This window comes from Procambarus clarkii, chromosome 59 (genome assembly GCF_040958095.1).
Source record: "Procambarus clarkii isolate CNS0578487 chromosome 59, FALCON_Pclarkii_2.0, whole genome shotgun sequence".
NCBI classification, from domain to species: domain Eukaryota; kingdom Metazoa; phylum Arthropoda; class Malacostraca; order Decapoda; family Cambaridae; genus Procambarus; species Procambarus clarkii.
Window position 1 is genome coordinate 22,619,765 of NC_091208.1, and position 17,912 is coordinate 22,637,676.

A 17,912-nucleotide genomic window follows, 5' to 3' on the forward strand; every position below is an offset into this window, starting at 1 on the left:
TGCATATAGTATACAGTAAATTTGGCATTTACTTGTAAATGTATTACTCTAAATACAATAAATACTTTTATAACACCCAATACTTTACACTGATAGGTCCACAGAACTGATAACAAGCTCTCAGCTCAAAATATTTGTTTATAAAAAACTACCAGACAACCGTATTAAATTCTGAAGGTAATGAAAGTGATTTTTAGTATGGTATGTTTATGAAGGAATGTATATGCAGTCTTGGATAAATGAATGCTCTAATGTAGGAGTTCTCAGGCTGAGGTGTGTGTACCTCTGGTGCTTTCTCTGGTGTTTATAATTTGCAAGGTTACACTAAGATGTATATACCTGTATTCTAAGTTTGCTCTCATCACTAGAGCAAACCTTGGAACACACATGCACTTTATAAAGCACTTGGGGTATTCATACCCCAGTTTGAGAACCTCTGGCCTAATGGTACTCCTTGCAATGTACTAAAACCGACACAAAACTTGTGTAGCTCTTGTATCAAGCAGCCGCCTTTTGTATATTTGCGGCATAAATTGTATTTCAATCTCATTGCTGTTTTTGTAAGTGTTGGTGTTACCTGTAATTACAATTTTATTTACTATAATTATTTTCTGCACTTCTCACAGCTTCAGGAACTGGAGATGGAAAATGCTAAATTGAAGGATGACCTTAATCGCCTGCGAAAATCCATTGCTGACTCTGAGCCGCAGAATAATAGAGTTCAAGAGTTTATGAGTGAGTGTTAACTATGCACTTTTATTGTATTGATACACACACTAACATCTTGAGAACATTTGTATGAAATAAAGTTGTGGTAAAATTAACGTAAAACTAGTAGAAGTTTCAATGTAGTGCACTGAAGTACACTAGGAGTCTACCTAGCTGGTTAAGTGTCTTATTTTAGATTTTCATTAGAGTTTAAACGGACCTGTTCTGATGTGTTTTGTGTGTAGCCATCACCTAAACACACAGTTCCTTCTTGAAAGGAACTGTGTGTTTAGATGATGGCCCTCCCCATCCCTGTCACAACCCCATCCTCCCGATCATTGGAATTACTTAATTGTAGCGGACATTGTGCTTATTAATTAAGTAATTTTTAAAACAATTGGTGTGTGTGTGTGTGTGTGTGTGTGTGTGTGTGTGTGTGTGTGTGTGTGTGTGTGTGTGTGTGTGTGTGTGTGTGTGCGCGCGCGCGCGCCCGCCCCTTCGCAACCATTTGATTTTCTTGTTAATCAGATGTAAAACATAAAGCTTTACTTGACAACACACCAAATTTGTCACCTTACAGTTCAACTCACCAAAGTCTCTGGATCTAAGTTGGGGAGAGAGGGGGGGGGGGGGCTACAGTAGACAGGCAGAGTCCCCATTCTGACCTGGAGGGGCCAGTCTGGCGGCTGGAGCCTCGGGACCAGCGCTTTAACTCACTCCTTCAATCCTCTGTGTCTGCTCTGCTCTATCTGCTGCTCTCAAATATACAGTTCCCTGGGTATTTATGGGGAACCCGAGAGCGAAACCCCGCCTACTAAGTACGTAGAACCTCTACCTACCCAGGCTCTCTACCTACCATACTTTAAACAGCGGCTTGTTTGATGGAAAGACACCACCAACCGTCTTTAATTATAATCTTGGCAGAAGGAAGGTCAATTCACACGACCTGACCCCTGGTCAACTTGTGGTCATTAACTCCTATAGGTGTGACTTATTAATTGCTTAAGTCAGACAACCTGGCACCTTTCAATATCCTGTCTGGCTGACTCATGTTGTATGTGAATATCATTAAAACACATTTATAGTGTTAAAAGATAATGCAATACAAGACACTGTGCTATATACCCACATCTCCCTGTCACACTCCTCCCCTCCCTGTCATATACTCCTCCCCCTCCCTGTCATATACTCCTCCCCCTCCCTGTCATATACTCCTCCCCCTCCCTGTCACTCCCCATCCTCCCCCTCCCAGCTATTACACAAGAATGCGTGTCTGGGATATTTGTGTTGTGGGTTAATGTTTTGCTGTAGATGACGGACCGTGATGTTGGGGGGGGGTCCATGATGCGAGGCGGGGGTGGTGGTTGTCTTGGGTGGTGAGGGGGAAGGTGAAGGGGTAATGTTTTATTAGGTGGGGGAAGATGTGTGTTACTGGTAATGGTGAGGAGGGGGGGGAGGGGTGAATCTTGAGGATGGTGAGAGATGAGAGGTGTTGAGAGGTACCTGGTGAATGAGGTTGGCGCTAATACAGCAGGGAGACGATGTATGGGGACATAATTGCGGATAGGTACTCGCCTAGTTGTGCTTGTGGGGGTTGAGCTCTGGCTCATTGGTTCCCAGTTTTGGCTAGTTGTGACTGGATAGGTGATAGAGACTGGAAGTACTTTCATATTGTGAGTTAATTTCTCTCAATTCGCGGGGGTGGGAGGAGAGGGGGGAGTTATGGTGAGGGGAGTGGGGAGTTGTGGTGAGGGGAGAGTGGGGGGGGTTGTGGTGAGGGGAGAGTGGGGGGGGGTTGTGGTGAGGGGAGAGTGGGGGGGGGTTGTGGTGAGGGGAGAGTGGGGGGGGGGTTGTGGTGAGGGGAGTGGAGGGGGTTGTGGTGAGGGGAGAGTGGGGGGGGGTTGTGGTGAGGGGAAAGTGGGGGGGGGTTGTGGTGAGGGGAGAGTGGGGGGGTTGTGGTGAGGGGAGAGTGGGGGGGGGTTGTGGTGAGGGGAGAGTGGGGGGGGGTTGTGATGAGGGGAGAGTGGGGGGGGTTGTGGTGAGGGGAGAGTGGGGGGGTTGTGGTGAGGGGAGAGTGGGGGGGTTGTGGTGAGGGGAGAGTGGGGGGGTTGTGGTGAGGGGAGAGTGGGGGGGTTGTGGTGAGGGGAGAGTGGGGGGGGGTTGTGGTGAGGGGAGAGTGGGGGGGGGTTGTGGTGAGGGGAGAGGAAGGTGGAGAGGCCAGCAGCAGCAGGAGGGCTATTTACCTAGCGGACAGGGAGCGTCCACCACCACACACACCTCCATCACCGTATAGCGCCTCATACTCCCCCAATCTCTAGTGTCCAGAGCCTCCCCCTCTACCTGACACTCCCGCCTGACGTAGAGGGCCGCTCTCCCGCCTGCTGCACCTCCTGTTACAATGTTTCTCGGGGGAAGTTGGCAGATACTGGAGTCGTGTGTAGTGTTTACACTCCAGGTAGAGCTGAGTGTGCGTGAGAGAGCGTGCATGGTAGAGCTGAGTGTGCGAGTGAGAGCGTGTGTAGTGTGTGGGGGCAAGTTAGTGCCGGTAGAGCGAGTGTCCTCCTCCTCCTCCAGCCTCCCGAACACCCGTGGCTCTACTCCGCCAGGAACACTGGCTAGTGTACTCGCAACACTCCGGGAGTGAACAGTGTGTAATGGGGGAAATGTACCGTACTTAATGTGTACCGTACATGTGTAGACGGCCCCGCGCGGCCTAAGTGATGGCTTCACTGGTCTTTCACCCTCACGCGGCACTGCCCTACCTGTATATACCTTGATCTACCCGAGGGCCACTAACCCTAGTGGCCTCGGCGAGGACGGGAAGCCGGCGGCTTGTCGAAAGTCCCCACCACTCAAGTATACATGTATACTTGAAAATGTGTGCGTGTATAATTTATTTGAAAAGTATTAGGAAACGTGTTTTGTGAATATTGACTGATGACTTAATAATATTGATGGTTAATTAACATGCCAAGAGGTTGTGACACTTGTATGAAAATAATAAAGTCAACATTTTCTTTTAAGAATGAAAGTATCAGTAAGTTTATCTGAAGCTGTGGTTGTAGGAGTGAAGTGTAGTGTTGTTACCGGGTTGTGAGTGGAGGTTGTGAGGCTACCTTCCTCACACCTCAAATGATCGCTTATTCCGGGTACTTCTCCTGGCTCCTGCTTCAGTTATAGTGTAGTGTGAGGGTCAGTATGTGGTGGTAGACTAGTGAGGGCCACCAGTGTAGTGTGAGGGTCAGTGTGTGGTGGTAGACTAGTGAGGACCACCAGTGTAGTGTGAGGGTCAGTGTGAGGGCCACCAGTGTAGTGTGAGGGTCAGTGTGTGGTGGTAGACTAGTGAGGGTCAGTGTGTGGTGGTAGACTAGTGAGGGCCACCAGTGTAGTGTGAGGGTCAGTGTGTGGTGGTAGACTAGTGAGGACCATCAGTGTAGTGTGAGGGTCAGTGTGACTAATGGTAGACTAGTGAGGGCCACCAGTGTAGTGTGAGGGTCAGTGTGTGGTGGTAGACTAGTGAGGGCCACCAGTGTAGTGTGAGGGTCAGTGTGTGGTGGTAGACTAGTGAGGACCACCAGTGTAGTGTGAGGGTCAGTGTGTGTGGTGGTAGACTAGTGAGGGCCACCAGTGTAGTGTGAGGGTCAGTGTGTGGTGGTAGACTAGTGAGGGCCACCAGTGTAGTGTGAGGGTCAGTGTGTGGTGGTAGACTAGTGAGGACCACCAGTGTAGTGTGAGGGTCAGTGTGTGTGGTGGTAGACTAGTGAGGGCCACCAGTGTAGTGTGAGGGTCAGTGTGTGTGGTGGTAGACTAGTGAGGACCACCAGTGTAGTGTGAGGGTCAGTGTGAGGACCACCAGTGTAGTGTGAGGATGAGCGCCGAGATCCTCCTCCAACATAATACAACACTGAATTTGAATTTATGAATTTAGAAACCCACCAAAAACAGGTGTGACGGGTGAAAACCTAAACGTTAAATCTATCATCTTTTCTTAGATTAAGGACTTGCCCGAAACGCTGCCCGTATTAGTGGCTTTACAAGATTGTAAATACCATATTATGTATCCTCACAATCCCAATGTACCTTCTTGTATATGCATAAATAAATAAATAAATAAATAAATAAATCTTATCTACTCCTGCAGTCATATGGCGAGATTAGCGAAAATAAACGCAGTTGTTAATTAAATATGGTTGGAGTCTTGTGTTGTGTTGAAGGTTACAAGGAGTGTTTAGGTGCGCCCTTGGCAGGAACCAATTGTTGGGGGGGGAGGAGGAGGCTTCCAAGCGTGAATATTTGAAATTCCTGGAGTTAGTGTATTGTTGGCGGGTAACTGTTCACGCACGCACGTGGCCCTCCACACGCGCGAGCATGTATACACGCACAGGGGTGTGCTCGCCTAGTTGTGCTTGTGGGGGTTGAGCTCTGGCTCTTTGGTCCCGCCTCTCAACTGTTAATCAACTGGTGTACAGATTCCTGAGCCTATTGGGCTCATATCTACACTCGAAACGTACTCACCTAGTTGTATTCACCTAGTTGTAGACTGTTCTTGTCTCGTATGCACACACACATACTTGGAGGAACTAGCAGAAGACGGGACATAGTGATTCCAGTCACCCCTGTTCAGTGTACAGTCTTTACTACAGTGTACAGTGTTGTTCTACAGTGTAGGATAAGAGTGTGAGTCAGGTGTGGCTGGGGTCGGCGAGCAAGAGGTGACCAACATGATGTGGGGCGTAAGGTGGCCAGACCGCACGCCGCTCTGGAATTTACTCCTTCAATGTTACCATGTCTGCTGCTGCTGCTGCTCTTGCGTCGTCGGCGTCAGCCGCTGCTGCTCTTTCGTCGTCGGCGTCAGCTGCTGCTGCTCTTGCGTCGACGGCGTCAGCCGCTGCTGCTCTTGCGTCGTCGGCGTCAGCCGCTGCTGCTCTTGCGTCGACGGCGTCAGCCGCTGCTGCTCTTGCGTCGTCGGCGTCAGCCGCTGCTGCTCTTGCGTCGACGGCGTCAGCTGCTGCTGCTCTTGCGTCGACGGCGTCAGCCGCTGCTGCTCTTGCGTCGTCGGCGTCAGCCGCTGCTGCTCTTGCGTCGACGGCGTCAGCTGCTGCTGCTCTTGCGTCGACGGCGTCAGCCGCTGCTGCTCTTGCGTCGACGGCGTCAGCTGCTGCTGCTCTTGCGTCGACGGCGTCAGCTGCTGCTGCTCTTGCGTCGACGGCGTCAGCTGCTGCTGCTCTTGCGTCGACGGCGTCAGCTGCTGCTGCTCTTGCGTCGTCGGCGTCAGCTGCTGCTGCTCTTGCGTCGACGGCATCAGCTGCTGCTGTTACCTGTGTTGTCAGCTAATGCTATTAGATCATAGAAGATGTGCTCTTTATGCTCACCATCACTCACTATACCATGATGGTGGAAGATGGGTCTGGTATACTCACCATCACTCACTATACCATGACCATGGAAGATGGGTCTGATATACTCACCATCACTCACTATACCATGACCATGGAAGATGGCTCTGGTATACTCACCATCACTCACTATACCATGATAGTGGAAGATGGGTCTGGTATATTCACCATCACTCACTATACCATGATGGTGGAAGATGGGTCTGGTATACTCACCATCACTCACTATACCATGACCATGGAAGATGGGTCTGGTATACTCACCATCACTCACTATACCATGATGGTGGAAGATGGGTCTGGTATATTCACCATCACTCACTATACCATGATGGTGGAAGATGGGTCTGGTATACTCACCATCACTCACTATACCGTGATGGTGGAAGATGGGTCTGGTATACTCACCATCACTCACTATACCGTGATGGTGGAAGATGGGTCTGGTATACTCACCATCACTCACTATACCGTGATGGTGGAAGATGGGTCTGGTATACTCACCATCACTCACTATACCATGACCATGGAAGATGGGTCTGGTATACTCACCATCACACCATGCCTGGAAATAGGGTGAGCATGAGGGTAGAGGGTGGAGTTGTCATATAGTGAGAGAGGAGGTCATCGTAGTCTGAGAGGATGGTTCGTATGGTTGTGTAGTGCTGGCTTCACCCACTGCTGTGGTGCTGTTGATGTGGCTAATGCTGTTGAGGAAACTGCTCCAATTGATGTGGCTGTTGATATAGCTAATGCAGTTGATGTAGCTGATGCTCTTGATGCAGCTGATGCTCTTGATGTGGCTGATGTTGATGTAGCCGATGCTCTTGATGTGACTGATGTGGCTGTTGATGTGGGTGAATCTGCGTATGCTGCTGCAGTGGGTACTGGCATTGTTGTGGCTGCTGCTGAGAATTGAGCTGCTACTGCTGTGATTGATGTGGCTGCTGGTGGTGGTGGTGGTAAAAGTGATGCAGATGGGAATAAGAGTAATGCAGGAGGGGCTGTGAGGTGTTATGAGGACGTTGGGAATCGTTGGGGCAGACTTCACCCGGTAGGTGAGGGTGGTAAGTAGGGTGCCTGACAGCTGAGTGGACTGCACTTTGGATTCGTAGTCCTGAGGTTCTGAGTTCGATCCCTGGTGGAGGCGGAGACAGATGGGCAAAAGGAATCTTTCACCTTGATGCCCCTGTTAACCTAGCAGTAAATAGGTACCTGGGAGTTAGACAGCTGCTACGGGCTGCTTCCTGGGGCGTTTGTAACAAAAAGGAGGCTTGGTCGAGGACCGGCCCGCGGGGACGCTAAGCCCCGAAATTACCTCAAGATAACCTCGAAGATAACCACCTGCACGGTACTCATTACCCTCTTAAGTATTCACATTTACCTTTTTGATTTTGATTTAGAAGTTAATATTGATTAGTTTTATGATAAAAAATAATACATGTTGAGAATAATGCATTCAATGGGAGATTTTTAGTAGTGCTGCAAGAAAGTTTTGCATGGTAGTGTTTTTTGTGGCTATAGAGTAAATTTCTGAGCTCTTATATGTGACAGTGAATGTGACATGCTCAAGAGCATGACACTATCATTAAAGTGTGTGTGTGTCTCTCTGGAAGCTCAAATTGTTACTGTACGAGCTGTAGCAGGTGAGAGAGTAGACTCCTTGAGAGAGGAGGGTGTAGTCGTCGCTGCCCCCTCCTTCTCCTCCCACACTACACAGCCAACACCAGTGCTCCTAACTGCCCTCAACTACTGTATCATCTGAATCCTGCTTCTCCAGCAAAATGTCACAATGTATTGTATACCTTGAGAAAAGGGGACCCTCATCTTCTCTAAGTGTTATAATGGGCTGTGTGATCCATGTTGGTGTGATGGTGGCAGCGTGATGACGCTTCCCCACAGTCCACACCTTCGCCACGCCCGACACCGACAGAGCAGCTTGGGCAGGCGTGTCCTACCAGACATCATAAATGTGGTGAAAGCAGATGATCAGCCTGCCACATCCTGCCTATTGCATACTCCCACACAATTGCTTACCAACCCCACCCATGCCAACCATGCCCCACATCCATGCCATCATGCCCACTCAACACTGCAGAGTGCCCCTTGGGCAACCATGGAGGCCCCTCAGGATAAAGGAGATATGAGGAGTGGGTCAGGTCAAACCAGGGCAGGGTGGGGTAGACGGGGCCAGGGCAGAGCAGGACAAGGCAGGCCAGGACAAGGTAGGCCAGGCCAGGCCAAAGAAGGCCTTGGTAGGGGCAGGGACGGCATGGCAGAGAGTGGTGAAGAGGAACATCGCTTCTGTTGTACAGTGGCGCGGATGAGACTTGTCATACACCTTCAGACCCTGCTTCGAGGTACTACTATTGCTCTTCCTCACGCTGCTTTGATATATTGCTCATGCACTCGCTCCCACATTTCCCCAGAGTATTCCGAGGTACTGTATTGTTGATATAAATGTTCATACATATCGTTCATGTTCATACATATCACTCAGCTTTCATACATCTTTCAATTATTGCAAGGTTGTGTGATACACTCACCTCATGTCTCAATCTTGCATCATTGTGTACATGGTTGCACCTCAACATACAATAGCACACTTTATACATAACTCATACTGTATATTTGTTATTATTTCTAGAACAATTTGAGGCTCTTCAAGACGAGTTGGAGCGAAGACGTGAGGAATGTATCCAGCTGCGAACAGTGCTGGCCAACCGTGCCCATGATCTGCGTTCCCTCACCCAGACATCCTATGGCAAAGATGTTGATATAGTCAATGAGGATGGGGAACTAGCGTTAGCTTACCAAACACAAAAGCAGATTAACAGGTAAGTTAATTACTGGTGTGAATTACCGGCAAGAATTTTATTGGATAGATTGAATAGCTAAATTTTTGCCAAAAGTTAAGAATTATTGCAAAGATTACATTTGCCTCAAATGTTCAAATTTAAAATTAGATCCTTATTTTCTACACAAAAACTCCAACATTATTAACTTATCCATTATCCTTAATTCCACATTGCAAAATTTGACAATTCAAAGATATTATTTTAGGAATCTAAGAACCCGTAGGAAAGTACCGAGTGAAAAGCATTAACCACACCTGAAGGTTGTTGCCGCTGATGAGTAGCTGCAACATGTGCACACCTACACATTCTAAGGGTTTGGTGCTGCAGGGAGTGTGAGGTGTGTCAGTGCTGCAGGGTGGTCAGGGTGTGTGGTGCTGCAGAGCGGACAGGGTGTGGCGGTGCTGCAGGACAGGGAGGGTGGGGTGTGGCGGTGCTGCAGGACAGGGAGGGTGGGGTGTGGCAGTGCTGCAGGGGGGGCGAGTTGATATATCGTACCACTGCTAGCCATTTGTTTACAGTTTGTTAAAATTAAATATGAAATACAGCAATGTTTTTCAGCTTTCCTCTTGTCACATTTCCAGCAGAATGACAAAGAAAGAAGTGCCTCACAGTATCCATGGCATTGCTTGTTAAAACTCTTTTGAAAATTGAAAGAGTACTTGGAGAATAGAAGATTTAATTTTCACTCTTTTTATTGCCATTTTTAAACTAAATGCTTACTTTTGTCTCATGTTATGTGTGTGTGTGGTAGAGGGTGCTGTAGCAGATAAAGCTAGTTGGGGTTGTGAGTACGACATGAAAAGTCACCATCTGTTGACATTAAGAAAGTAATATTGTATGTGGAAAGTTTAAGAGTGTGACTGAAAGTGGCTGCAGTTGTATAATATCTTTGAGTGAAGAGAAACAACCATCAATAAGAAAGGATTTGTTGGTAACACATGTTAGTTCCACAGTCACTCAGTTCTACACCACCTCTACACACTGCCCATGGTAGACCAGACTGTACTTTGACCTCTGACCCACTTGTCAGTCATCATAAATTATAATATTGAAATTAAACTGAAGAGAAGTTTTAAAAGTTTATAAATTTTATCAGATTACAGTTCTTTATAAATTCAACCTGCTTTTAAATCAAATCAAGATTAATAAGTTAATTATTGGTACCACCATCACTAGAGAATTGGTATGTTATTCTCCCTTGTTCCAATGTGACCCAAGGAAGGATGGGTTTGTCAGTGTGAAAAATTTCCCACTGTTTTGGTGCAAAATGTTGTCCTGCCCTGAATGGACTATATACTTGCCAGAGTTGAGTAGAGCCATGCCTTAGGAGAAAGCAACTTGGTGTACTGCTCATAGAGTGCTCTTCATACATGGTATATTCAACATCTGATCATTCTTTTCTTGCAATGTGGGCATATGCAATACTCTGCTGTATGGTCAGTGTTTATCCACGGCCGCCACGTATACCAGCTCGGTAATCCTTGTAGTTCTAATACAGTACATTCCTTGTTGGACAGCTGTCGTGTTTACCATTTATCTTCCTTACTTTAGCTGGGAGTTTTGTGCTGGGGATGACATATTCCAGGATGGTCCTTGCTTATATACTGTATTCTGAAGGCCACATATTCTAGATGTATGTTGGGATGAGAGGAATGTTCAAACATGTAAAAATGAAATAAATATGCTCAAGACTGTTAGGTTATTGATGATGCAAAGTTAGACTTCAGGCTGTTCATTATTCCTAATGAATGAGCTATTATGTAGTCAATCATGAAGTCGTGCACAAAATGACCTGCTCAACATTACCCAACAAAGTCCTGTTCACTAAATGTTGTTTTCATTAACACACAACTCACCTGTGCCCCCAAACACTGCGTCTGGATGTGCCCCCCAACACTCTGCAGACGGTAAGAAATAACCTTGAGTAGTAGTCTCCACATTTATCATATACTGGAGAGTTATGTATATGTATAAATGTGTATGTAATATTATATATATGTATATATATAGTGTGTGTGTATGTATGTATAAAGAGTCATACCTAATAGCCAGTGTTCCCTAATAGGTCAGATTTTCTTAAATATTAAAATTGAAAACGATTATCTTGTGTAATATGAAGTTCATTGTAATATACACGAGTGATTTTTTATCAAGTCAAAACTAAGAACAAGAAACCTGATATAACCTAATTACTGTATGCCAATTTTTTCTCAATGCTGCTTTACATGGAAAAATTGCCTAACTAGGCTAAAAACTCATGTTGTCAAAATGATACAGTATGTTAATATGAAGTATAAATTAATTTTAAAAGAAATGTTTGAAAATATGCAAAACTTCTGTTAGGCAAATTGAGTGGCACTAAAGAGGGTGAGGAATGAGTACATTAGAATCTGGAGAGCAGCAAAGCAACAGTTTGAAAATTACATTGTAGCAAAAGCAAATCCAACCTAAGCTATTGCACAGCCATATACGGAGAAAACAACATTGAGATCATGTGATCAGACTGCAGGGACAGGGAGGACCACTTGGAGAATGACAAAGAAGTGTGTGTGAAGAACTCAACAAAAGTTCTTTGAGGTCTACAAACTGGAACCAGATTGGTGTCCAAATAGGAAAATAGGAGTGACTGCAGACGACCAGAAACAACACGAGACAGAATTGAAGTTAATGTAGAAGAGGTAAAAATTAAACTTGGAGGAAATGGCTGTAACAAAAGCAGAAAGACCAAGCTAGATATCACAATGGTTACTGAAAGAAGCTGCAGGGATTTTGCATTACCCATTAACTACAGTGTTCACCATTACACTAGAGACGGAGAGCTACTGGATATCGGGAAAAAGGCAAATGTAGTTCCAATATTCAAGAAAGGAGGTAGACATGAAGCACTAAACTACAGACCTGCATTATTAACATGCATTTCATGCAAGATTCACAGGGAAAGTCATCAGAAAAGGGATTGTAGAGTAAATTTTATAACAATAACAATAAGGCTTCAGATAAGTAAAATCATACTTAACAAACTTGAGTGAATTCTATGACAGGATCACCAAAATATGACAACAGAAGGAAGGAAGGACATGTAAACTGCATCTTGCTATATTGCCAAAAAGCTTTTGATGCAATTCCTCATGAAAGACCAATAAACAAGATGGAGAGACAATCAGGGCTAACAGGAAAGCCACTGGAGTGGGTATGAGAGTACAGTACTTGATGAACAGGAAACAACAGGTCATAGTCAGAGAGGAGTGGAAAGTGGTGTTTCACAGTTCTCTGTCCTAGGGCCATTGCTCTTTTCAATTTATGTAAATAGCTCGCAAAAGAAGTGAGTTCATACATGACAGTGTTTGCAGATGATGCAAAGTTAATGAGAGTAAGAACTGAAGAGGACTATAGGGTGTTGCAAGAAGACCTTGATGAACATCAGGAGTGGGTAGATATATGGCTGCTGGAGTTCAGTCCAAATAAGTGTTAAGTAATGAAAATGGGTAAGGGAGACAGGAGATCTGTATTTAACTACTGTACACCATGAGGGGAAGACAGTTTATAACAATAAGGGAAAAAGACCTGGGAGTAGACATATTCCCAACAACACCAGAAGCTGATGTGAACAAGATAACATCAGCAGCGTATGGGAAGTTAGCAAACATAAGAACGTCATTCAAAAATCTTATCAAGGAGGCCTTCAAGGCCATTCAGTACACATTTCTTAAGTGAGATCATTACTTGAGTATGCAGAACCAGCATGGAAACCCACACTTTTTGAAGCTTAACAGAAACTTGAGAAAGTTCAAAGGTTTGTAACTAGATTAGTTCCAGAAATGAGAAGGCTCAGCTATGTGGACAAGTTAAAGGAACTTTACAACCTTAAAGGAGAGAAGTAATAGAGGGAATATGATCACTTCATGCAAGATTCTGAGGGAAATAGGCTTCCTATCTACTTTGTCTATTTAAATTAACAAGAGGCAAAACAAGCTGGACATGCAGTAGAGTCGACGAGATGTAAAGGTCCTGTTCCCTGTACAGGTGGTCAGCAAGTGGAATGCATTAAAGGAAGAGGTTGTTAAAGCCAATTCCAACCATAACTTTAAGAAAAATGTCATGAAAATTTGAATGTTGAGAGAGCTAGTCAATACATTGGGTATAGGCAGCAAGAGTCAGGGCATAGAGGTAGAGTAATATTTCATATACATGCTGGGAGGTTACTGAACCACCAGCCAAGGCCTAGTGCGTATCTATCATACTGGGAGTGAAAGTAGAATTCTCCAAGGAAAAACTTAATAGTTTTCTGCAAAATGTGTCACACCAACCAGGCTGTAGTGGATGTGTGGGCCACTTGAAGTGGCCTTTATTATTATATTTACTCTTCTTGGAGTACAAAAACTCCCAGAACCTGATCCAGGTACAATCCAGGTAATCCAGATAGTAGTGCAGCTCTGGCTAATATGTATGACATATAATACAATATAATATATTCACACAGTATACCAAATATGTAATATAATATACGGTACTTATTAGTTTGTCCTGGAATATCAATGTTAACATTGACAAAATACAGTGGACAGCATGGAAATTAACACGTCACTCACAGCCGAGTTTATACTGCAGTTCAGTATTTGTGTTGATAAACTGTAGACTTTGACTAGGGAACTTTTACATGTGTGAGACAGCATGTTCTCTCTTACCCTACTGAACACCGTCAGTGTGTGTGCGTACTTCTTGGTGCTCGTGTCTGTACAAAGGGTTATAGTTCATCTGAGATTTTCTTACTGTGTGTGTGTTTTGAGTAGCTATAGAATGTCACACTTAAAGCTTGTAGAAAATAGTAGTTGCATCATGAATATTTTTATATGAGTGTTGAGTGTACTATATCATGATGCGCACTAACCTGCATTATGACGTACCTGTTTTATGTTATCCATAGCTGATGTTGACATTGTAAGTACAGTATTGTGGGGATATAGACTTGGTAACATTACTCTCTAGCTACATAGCATTATATAATGTACATGTTGCGGCATAAAGTATGTAGTGACCAATACACTGACATGTGTTGGTCAAAATTGTTCATGTTTTGCAATGTATCCTGCTTTATTTTTGGCATAGACTTGTTAGAATAATATTTTAATGGTGCTTCTGCTTCTGCACTCAAGATTTCTCAGGAATATATATTATGTTCCTGAGGGGAAGTTAATGTGATTATGGCCTTGTTAAATTGTACATTTATATTTTTATTAAGTGCAGACTGAGCAACTGTTAGTTTTTTTTTTTTTTTTAACATGCGTTGTTTAAATTTATTTGTTGTGCAGCATATTGAATAACACATGTTTAACATTGAAATTAGGCCCAGTTAGTCCAGTAGCTGCTCATTAGTTATTAGGGAAACATGAACTATCATGTTCATCATTTATGTTAAACATTTCATCCCAATGCTTCTTCAGACAATTAGAGGAGGAACTCAAAACAGAAAAGTTACGACATCGTGAAACAGAAACAGAGTACAAAAGCGAGTTGGAGCGACTGCGCCGGGACAATGAGCGCCAGCAGAAATTGTTATCGCAGAATCTATCCAAGGGTGAAGGTTTCAACCCCGAGGCACTTCTGCAGTCAGAGATTATGCGCCTCACCTCTGAGAATCTTGTAAGTGTCGTTATACTTAACATGAAGTTTTGTACCCGAGGGCTTATCTGTGATGTGTAGTTAATGCACGAGTAGTGTGTAATTACCTTAGTGTAATTACCTAAGTGTAGTTACAGGATGAGAGCAACGCTCGTGGTGTCCTGTTTTCCCAACACTGTCATATAATGCTTTGAAACTACTGACGGTCTTGGCCTCTACCACCTTCTTACCTAATTTGTTAACTTAACAAGTTAACAACTTAAGTTTATTAAGTTAATTAACAACTTAATAGGTTAAGTTAAGTGTTGTTAACACCTAACTTGTGTGTGTGTGTGTAATTTATGGTCAACACTCACTCATTATAGAATATTAGTACTATCTAGTTACAGCATTGTTTAGTTACAAGTATTTCTTCTTTATTTCACTTATTACTCAATTAGTAAATATTTTGTTCACTATTACTAATAAGGCTGAACACCTTAGAGGGCAATTGCCCACATTAGTGGGAGTAGAAATGATGGCATTTGAGAATGTCAGGCAGTTACTATTATCAATAGTCTAGTGAGCTTAAGGATAACATTATCCTCTCTCAGCAAACAATTTGTGGTTAGATCTTGTAGAACTAAATTTAAATTTTTTAGAAATATCCTTGCAATAGTCAAGACTTTGTTTAATGGTAGGTATAATATTTACTCATTGTACTGTGTACCATCCAAGGGTTTCAGAGTCACAAGCTGCTTCCAGTATCCATTACCATGACCTCTAAACTTCTTAGTGTAGAGATATAAATAAGTATACAGTTGTCATCAACTTTAAGATGTACAGTACTGTAGTGACTCTTATAGTTTATGCTGTTGGTCCTTTAACACATTCCCTTGCCCTCAGGTGTCTGTTAAACTTAGGCCGCTCCAGCACCACCAGGTGATTTCTAATACTGTACATTGATTAAAACTCTGCTTGCGGATTTCTTTTTATAACATGTAGCAGTTCAGCATTTGCCAAGCCAATCTTGTTCAGATTTTGCCTCTACCCAAAACATCTTGGTTAATTTATTTGGCCTCCATGCGTCCTTCCATTTATTTTCTGCCTTGCTGCCACATTCTGGAGACAAAAATGATGCCTTGCCTCTTAATTATAAGTACAGCATCTCTCGGCCTCACTGACCATTCTTAATTGAAAGAAAGTATTCTAAAATACTTTCTAAGAAATACTTTCTAAGAAAGAAACATTCTGAAAGAGAGTAACTGTTTTATAATATAATATGGAACATTCTGAAAGACAAGATTAGCATTCACACTAGGCCATATTATGCTTAAGAAAATAGAAATCATGGTGAAAGTTACATTCTTTCTGTGTTTGCTCAGGAAAAGGGCATTTAAAAAATAGTCTTGTAAATTGTTTTCTGTGCTGTGTTGTGCCCTGCTTGGATCAGTATTGATACCCAGTTCTCAGTCTTGTTTATTGATTGGCTTACTGCTACCTTATATATCAAGTTTTTTTGTCTACTGCTTCCAGTTTTGGTTTTTCAAAAAGATACTGTGTAAGAGTTAAGATATTAAACATTTATCATAGAGCCTTGGCAGTGGTGCAGAGGACAGGACAATTGTCAAGTATATATAAGTGCATAAAATTCACACTGGCAATGATGTATGATACTAAAGAATTTTTTCTTGCATACCCAACAGAATCTTCAGGGCCAGGTAGACAGTCTGACTGAGCAACTTAAGAAGTACAAGCGCTCGCTAAGAGCTTATGCCAAAAAGCTCAAAGAGGCTGGTGGTGAGTACTTAACTTTTTCAGTTAAGCTTTTGCACTTTATCATTTCTGTTCACAAAATCTTTACCAATAGATTAGCACAACAAGTCTCTAGATGTCATTTTAATTCTTTCAGATGATGAAAATACCAGTACAGTACTTTCCGACACTCTCCACTAGTTATACTAAATATGAGGGAAGCAATGGTAGCTTCCCGAGCTGTTACTTGGGATCTATTAATAGTAGTTATCTACTATTAATAGTAGATAACACATGTGCTATGTATTGCCCAGGCAGGTGGTTAGTTGAGGGGAATCATGCTTGGGGTAACTCATTCTGTTGAAGGTAATTAAAAAATGTATTATTAAAAGTTACTGAGGTAAGAAAATTATTATAGGTGATGGGAAGATCAACAGGTCAGTACAGATAGCAGTATGGTGGCCGACATCCTTAATGATACAGAGATAAACAAGATTTCATGAATTCTAGATAAATTTTGTTGTTCATGGTGAAAAAAAAGGTTTTGTTGTTTGTTACATGTCTTCTGTTGTCATATTTATTTCAATTGTGCCACTAGTTTGTAGTATTATAATAATAATAATAATAATAATAATAATAATAATAGTAGTTTCAATTCTCAGGGAACAGGAATCCTGTGTATATATTGTGTATATATATATACACAGGTACTGTACCTTAGGGGTTGTATGAAGGTCCTCCCTAGGTTGAACTACTGATCCTTCCCAGGATGCAACCTCTCAACAGTTGCCTAACTCTTGGCTACCTTTTTACTGCTAGGAGAACAGAGGCATTAGCTGAAAGGAATCCCGTTTAACCTGTGATCCCCCATTGTAAGTCAAGGACGCAACCAGCTGTACTAGGAGAATATAATAAGTGTTACTACGAGGTCTTGAGAAAGCAATTACCAGGTGGTGAGTGAGCAGTAAAGGTTGAGAGCAGAGCAAGAGCAACAAGGTCTAGCAGCTGATGGCTCTACACCTCCACTTAGCATCCCTGATGGCTCTGGTCACTAGTGCTGCAGAGAAGATCCATCATTTGGCATGTAAAATAGATGTTATTGAGCCAGACCACTCTCCCACCCTGCTGTCTTCCTTAAGAATTCTGGTATGTCTTCAAATATTATAAATAATAAAACAGAAACCCTCCTCAATGCAGATGCTTTCAAGGACCGGGATGTAACCCCACAACAGTTGCCTAATTCATGGGTACCCATTTACTACTAGGTAAACGGAGGCATTAGGTGAAAGGAAATCTGCCCAACCACCTCTGCCCCACCTGGGAACTAAACCCTGTATCACTGATTGTAAGTCAATAATGAAGCCAATTTACTACAAGACCCTCTTTGCTGATTAAATATGTATGTGGAATGAAGCAAAACATAAAAATAATTATGATATATTAATTTATATTATTAATAATATTTATATATACAAGAGTTCTTACATTCTTGTAAAGCCACTAGCTCACACAGTGTTTTGGGCTGGTTCGTAATCCTAATTTTTTCCCCTGGAATAAGTTATACCAGTACTTATGTATGTATTTGTAATTACCTAAG

The 17,912-nt window shown here is 43.3% G+C and overlaps 1 protein-coding gene across 7 annotated transcripts in view; it reads left to right on the plus strand.

Moving 5' to 3' along the window:
* Window positions 1–17,912, plus strand: part of didum (dilute class unconventional myosin) — a 101,946-nt gene that overhangs the window by 74,149 nt on the left and 9,885 nt on the right. For all 7 annotated transcript variants that reach the window (XM_069306992.1, XM_069306995.1, XM_069306998.1 and 4 more), the window contains 4 exons: window positions 627–735; window positions 8,752–8,941; window positions 14,404–14,602; window positions 16,267–16,360. In XM_069306992.1, coding sequence (XP_069163093.1) covers window positions 627–735; window positions 8,752–8,941; window positions 14,404–14,602; window positions 16,267–16,360 — 592 coding nt within the window. The remainder of the gene's footprint in view (window positions 1–626; window positions 736–8,751; window positions 8,942–14,403; window positions 14,603–16,266; window positions 16,361–17,912) is intronic.